This window comes from Bos indicus x Bos taurus, chromosome 7 (genome assembly GCF_003369695.1).
Source record: "Bos indicus x Bos taurus breed Angus x Brahman F1 hybrid chromosome 7, Bos_hybrid_MaternalHap_v2.0, whole genome shotgun sequence".
Classification (NCBI taxonomy): Eukaryota; Metazoa; Chordata; class Mammalia; order Artiodactyla; family Bovidae; genus Bos; species Bos indicus x Bos taurus.
In genome coordinates, this window is record NC_040082.1 from 90061787 (window position 1) to 90068561 (window position 6775).

The 6775-nt window shown below is 50.9% G+C and overlaps 1 protein-coding gene across 7 annotated transcripts in view; it reads left to right on the forward strand.

The window, feature by feature from the left end:
* Positions 1–5921, forward strand: part of CELF5 (CUGBP Elav-like family member 5) — a 51402-nt gene extending 45481 nt beyond the window's left edge. For 6 of the 7 annotated variants that reach the window (XM_027547182.1, XM_027547181.1, XM_027547180.1 and 3 more), the window contains one exon: positions 2487–5921. In XM_027547182.1, the coding sequence (XP_027402983.1) occupies positions 2487–2502 (16 nt within the window). In that variant the 3' untranslated portion in view covers positions 2503–5921. The remainder of the gene's footprint in view (positions 1–2486) is intronic. The other variant, XM_027547179.1, reaches the window with a different exon arrangement.
* The last annotated feature ends 854 nt before the right edge of the window (positions 5922–6775 follow it).

Here is a 6775-nt window from a genome sequence, read left to right on the forward strand (position 1 = left end):
TCATAGTGATGCTTCCTGAGGCCCACTTGACTTTGCATTCCAGGATGGCTGGCTGTAGGTGGGTGATCACACCATCGTGGTTATCTGGGTCATGAAGATCTTTTTTTTGTATAGTTCTTCTGTGTATTCTTGCCACCTCTTCTTAATATCTTCTGCTGCTATTAGGTCCATACCATTTCTGTCCTTTATTGTCCCCATCTTTGCATGAAATGTTCCCTTGGTATCTCTAATTTTCTTGAAAAGATCTCTAGTCTTTCCCATTCTATTGTTTTCCTCTATTTCTTTGCATTGACAAAGGAAGGCTTTCTTATCTCTCCTTGCTATTCTTTGGAACTCTGCATTCAAATAGGTGTATCTTTCCTTTTCTCCTTTGCCTTTAGCTTCTCTTCTTTTCTCAGCTATTTGTAAGGCCTCCTCAGACAACCATTTTGCCTTTTTGCCTTTCTTTTTCTTGAGGATGGTTTTGATCACTGCATCCTGTACCAGTGTCACGAACCTCCATCCTAGCTCTTCAGGCACTCTGTCTATCAGATCTAATCCCTTGAATCTATTTGTCACTTCCACTGTATAATCGTAAGGGATTTGATTTAGGTAATACCTGAATGGCCTAGTGGTTTTCCCTACTTTCTTCAATTTAAGTCTGAATTTGGCAATAAGGAGTTCATGATCTGAGCCATAGTCAGCTCCTGGTCTTGGTTTTGCTGACTTTGTAGAGCTTCTCCATCTTTGGCTGCAGAGAATGTAATCAGTCTGATTTCAGTTTTGAGCATCTGGTGATGTCCATGTGTAGAGTCTTCTCTGTGCTGTTGGAAGACGGTGTTTGCTATGAGCAGTGCGTTCTCTTGGCAAAACTCTTAGCCTTTGCCCTGCTTCATTTTGTACTCCAAGGCCAAATTTGCCTTGCCACATATCTCTTGCCTTCCTACTTTTGCATTCCAGTCCCCTGTGATGAAAAGGACATCTTTTTTGGGTGTTAGTTCTAGAAAGTCTTGTAGGTCTTCATAGAACAATTCAACTTCAGCTTCTTCAGCTTTACTGGTTCGGGCATAGACTTGGATTACTGTGATATTGAATGGTTTGTCTTGGAAACAAACAGAGATCACTCTGTCATTTTTGAGATTGCATCCAAGTACTGCATTTCAGACACTTTTGTTGACTGTAGGTGTACCCCATTTCTTCTAAGGGATTCTTGCCCACAGTAGTAGATATAATGGTCATCTGAGTTAAATTCACCCATTCCAGTCCATTTTAGTTCACTGATTCCTAGAATGTCAATGTTCACTCTTGCCATCTCCTGTTTGACCACTTCCAGTTTACCTTGATTCATGGACCTAACATTCCAGGTTCCTATGCAGTATTGTTCTTTACAGCATCGAACTTTACTTCCATCACCAGTCACATCCTTAACTGGCTATTGTTTTTGCTTCTGGAAGCATCCTGCTTCTAGGAAGAATAAAGAAATTTCTGGAAGAAAACCTCCATAACATTCAGCAGTCAGGGGGTCACATGCCTTCTCTGAGTCTCAGTTTCCTCGTCTGTATAATGGGAGGTGTGAGTGATATGAAGACACCCCCCCTACCCCATTTCCAGATTCCCCTATGGCTCCCTGTGGGCCTCAGCCAGACCCCTCAGCCCTGATCCCACCATCTCTCTGCCCTGACCTCTCTGCTTCTCCCACAGATCTCAGGTACCCTGCCCCCAAATGCTCACACATGTGGTTCCCCTCCCCCTGGGGTGGCCCCCAGCCCCTGTAGCCTCTGCAGAGCCCCCCAGAAAGTCTATGAGAACCAACAGGTAAGGGGTAGGAGTAGGGCTGGGTGGAGGGAATTATGTGGTGGAAGTTTAAGGTATATGTGTCAGGAGGTGGTGCGCTGGAGTGTTTCTGATGGTCCACGTTGGGGGATATCTGTGGCTGGAATGACTGATGGTGGCAAAGAGAGAGACAGACACAAAAAGAGAAAAGAGAGGGAGGGAGAGACATAGACAAGAAACACAAAGACACACACAAAAGGAGAGAAGAAGAGAGACAAGGACAGATAGACACAGAGACAGACAGGAAGAGTCAGATGGACAGACAAGACCCCAAATGGATGGAGGGCTTAGAGGAGGCAAAAGGTAGGGATCCAGAGCCTAGAAGGAGGTGGGCCTGGGGTGGGGGAGGGAGACCGTGGTGTTCCCTGGACCCCCAGAAGCCCCACTTGTCCCCCTCTCCCCCTATCAGTTGGGAAGCCTCATCAGAGCAGAGCCCAGGTAAGGAATGAGTGCCCTATCCCCAGAGGCATGCAAGCCACCAAGGTGTCAGAACCACATCAGGACTGCTGTGTGTGTTCTGGGAAGCCTCCCTACCTCCCCTGGGTCGTCTGCTCCTGCGAGCGCACACCCCTGCCCCCAGGACCCCACAAGCCGGGCAGCCAGGGCTGCAGCACTGGAGCGAGCCGAGGACCCCTGCGTTGCCCACCATCGTGGGTCCACCCCGGTCTCCGCAGGCTTCGTGAGCTTTGACAACCCGGCCAGTGCGCAGACTGCCATCCAGGCCATGAATGGCTTTCAGATCGGCATGAAGAGGCTCAAAGTGCAGCTGAAGCGGCCCAAAGACCCGGGACACCCCTACTGACCGGGCCCACAGCCACCCAGAGGCTGCGGGCTTGGCCCAGGTGAGCCGCTAGGCGGCCCTGCCCCTGCCCCACCCCCACCCTGTCTTGTCCGCACCCTCTCCTCATTCTCCAAACCCTCCCCAGGCTGGGGGATGATGCAAGAGGCTTCAAGGAGCCCCCAGGTTTGGTTGACGGGGACAGAGCTGGACAAAGACACCCCCCCAGTCCCCTCAACCCCCTACCCTCACCCCATGGTCAGGGCTGGAGCCGGAACAGTAAGATGGGGGTGGGAAGGGCAGTTAGGTAATCTTTCCTGGAGAAGGCTTTGAAGGATGAATAGAAGTTCACCTGAGAAGCGGGCATGGTCTGGGGTGAGGAGGGCCGTGAGGAGGGGCTTTTGTCCTGTACTAAGAATCAGTTCTCCCAGCTAGGCCCCTTTGGGAGCCCTTCCTTTGGCACAATTCACACCCAGTGGGTAGATGAGAGAGTGAAATGTTTGCCCCACCCAAGGCCATGCCAGGGGTGAGGGTGGGGGCGGAAATCCCCTGAACAAATGAACAAATCCCCTGATGTCTGCACCATCAGAGTGAACGACCCTGTCAACTCATCACTTCTTTGGAGGCATGAACCTTGAGCCTCCAGGGCCAGTGGGGAAACTTATAACTGTGCTCCAGCCTCGACAAGCCTCATCTGTGAAATGGGCTCATGCACGTCGCCTCCCCCAGGGGCTGTGGGGTGGATTCACACGGGGCACTCCGTGTTTTTCCAGCTGAGCCCAGGACCCACCACCTGGAAAGCTCTTGATAACTTATTTTGATTTTTCTCCACTAAACCCACCATTGCCGCGGTCATCACAGAGGCTCCCCACCTTGGGGTCTGGTGTGAAGTAGGTGTTCAGTGAGGGTCTGCTTCCAGACCCTCTGCCAGGGCAGCACCCACAGATTCAAGGGTGTTCAGCACCCACAGATTCAAGGGTTGTGGGTCTTTGGGGGCATGCTCGGAGACTCGCCACCTGAAACCAACATCTGTGATCCGCGCGCTTTGAACACTGACAGCAAGTCTTTACTAAGCACCTACTGTGCACCAGGCACTGTTTCCGGCACCACGAGTGAACAGAAATGGGGGCGGGATGCTGCTTCATGGAGCGACAGGGAGCAGGGGAGAGGAGACGGAAAGAAACAAATATTTGTGCCCGGTGGCCAGACGGGGACACGGGGCTTAGCAACCCCTCCAAGCCGTGTGTGTCAACCTCCAAACCCCAAAATGGACTCTTTCTGCAAAGATAGGGGTCCTTGGGGATCCCAGATCCAAGTCTGGCCAGGGCAGGGGAGCGGGTGGGAGGTGATTTGTTGGCCTACGTGCCCACACTCCCCCTCTCTTCACGCGGCGCCCTAACGCCCCTCCCTTCTCCGCCAGGTGAGGGGCCTTCCCACCCCAGGAGGGTTTCCCGCTTCCAACTGATCCAGGACTTTTCCGTAAATTACAACAGAGTTTGGACACCAGCCCCCTCCCCTCCCCTCCCTACTCCTCTGCTCCCCTTCCCAAAATGTGAAACGCTACCCAAGGCCCCATGGAGTGGGGAAGGGGCTTCGTGGTCTTTGGGGGACTCCTGAGGTGGGGGCCAAGGATTCACTACCCCCTCCACGGAGATTTCCTCGCTTCCACCCGCTTCCTACACACACAAACTTCATGGCTTCCCCAAACAAAATCGCAACTTTTCCTATATATATATATGCATATATATATAGAGCTATAGACAGTATATATATTTTTTGAGTATAGATCATGGGACCAAACTTTTCCGACTTCTTTCCATCCAAGAGAAGGTGACCCTGGGCCAGTCACCCAGCAGGGACGCTCAGAAGGGCTGAGGTTGGCGGGGCAGCCCAGTGTCCCCCCACCTCCCGCTGTCATGTCAGACCAGGGCGCCGGTCAAGCACTGGGAATCAGCCAACGAACGCGATATACCTCCAGGACTTTTGACCCCCCCCCCCCCAACCACCGATAATTCTCATGGGCCTGAGGGCTCAGCCGGCTTCAGTGTCCCTGGTCCTAGCTGCAGCTTCCTGAGCCCCCGCCCCCGCGTCCCAGGGCCCTGCCTTCTCCGGATGCAGGCACAAAAGAGACCCCTTGGCCTCCCCCGACCCTTCCCCCAACCCCCAGTCATAGCCTTACTCATGTGGCCAATAGCCCTTAGCTTTCCGTCGGGGGCAGACAGGGCCGGGGGAAGCCCCCCCCCACCCCTCGAGCCCCCTCCCAAGGGCAGGCAGCCACCCTCCCTGCCTTTGGATCACCAGCCTGGAATTCACAATGTCATGACCAAGATCGCCACGTGCACCGGAGGAGCCCAGTGTGCGCTGGCCCAGCACCCCTTCACCGGAGATACCTCTACAAAGAATTTTCTTTTTTTTGGTCTTTCTGAGCAGGTACAAAGAAGAAATGGGGGGAAAATCAAACAACAATGGATTTTTTTGTTTCCTAGTTGGGGCGGGGAGGGATATCCCGTGGGGCGCCTCTGTATAGCTACTCAAACCGTGAAAACCCCCCTTGAAGCACAGAGTCAAGTTTTTTTTTTTTTTTTATTGGACATCCGGTGGGGCCTCATGCCAGACGAGGCACCAGAGAACTTCATAAGCTCAAGAGAAAAAAAAATTTTTGAAAAGGAAAAAAAAAAAAAAGCATTCCCTTTTGTTTCTACCAAAATGTGTTGACGGACCCAGAAAAAAAAAAGCAAAAAAAAAAAAAAAAAAAAGGAAGAAAAAAAAAACATAGCAAAAAAAAAAAAGAAGAAAAAAAAATCTTCTGACAAACCTGTTTCGATATTCCAGTTTGATAATTGTTCCAAGACCCTCTCTAGTGTGCCTGTGTTCTGTGAGTCTGCGTGTGTGTGTGCTCAGGGGTCGCGGGGCTTCGGCTATGTCCTGCCCCACCCGGCCCCCGCCAGGCCTGCTTGGGACTGCGTGCCGGCGTGCAGTGGTGTGTGTCCTTTGGTCCATGTTTACTGGCTGTAAATACCATTTTTATACTCCACATCAAAGACCGACGTGATTTGTACGATGTACTTTATTTCTGCTACGAGTAATTTCATGAAGTTTCAACTTGCAAAACTGACTTTTGGAGACAAACCGCCACACACACACACACACACAAAGAGGAGAAAAAGACTTGGAGGGAACTTTGAGTTGACTTGCTTTGAATCTCGAGGTCCTTGTCACTGTGGCGTGTTTCAGGTGAGAAGCTGCAGTCATCACCTTCATGTCCAAAACACCTCTCTTTGGTCTGGAGAAACTGAAAGTTTATTTAATAAAAGTTTTACTTGCTAAAGGACTGGGCCCTCCCTCATTTGCCCTCCTCTCCTCGATAAAGACCATGTGCTTCCGGTCAAGTTGGGTGCCTGGGCTAGAGATGAATCCGGATTTAGAGTGAGGGGTGTGTGGGGAGAAGGGTTTGATGTCCCCACAGCTGAATTCTGACAGAATCATCCAGACGCTAAAGAAATGGAGCGTTCTTTTCTCATGAAAAGCAGGTGCCTAAGTTTGTTGATTCACACGTTCATTCATTAATTCAACAAATGTCTACTATTTATTGAATGCCAACTGAGTGACTGTGGCTTCCCTGGTGGCTTAGTGGTAAAGAATCCACCTGTGAATACAGGGGATGAGGGTTCAATCCCTGGATAGGGAAGATCCCCTGTAGAAGGGAGTGGCAACCTACTCCAGTTTTCTTGCCTGGGAAATGCCATGGTCAGAGGAGCCTTTCGAGCTACAGTCCATGGGGTTCCAAAGGACTTGACACCACTCAATGACTAAAACAGCAACAACTGAATGACTGACCCCATGCTGGCCATCAGGGACATAGCAGTGACCAGATGGTTCTGGGCTCTGGCTTCAAGGAGGCAGCCAGGGGTGGGGGCAGGGGAGACACTGTACAATACATATTTTTGTAATTGGGGTAAAATTCACCATTTTCAAGTGTACAATTCAGTGTCATTAAGTACATTCACAATGTGCAACCATCACATCTATCTAGTCCCAGACGATAGAGTTCATCACCCCAAAAAGAAGCCCTGTCCCCATGAACACTCACGCACCAGCCCCTGACAACCAGGAACCAGTATCTGTGGATTTGCCTGTTCTGGATGTTTCCTATCATCAAGGGAATCACACACTGTGTATCCTCTT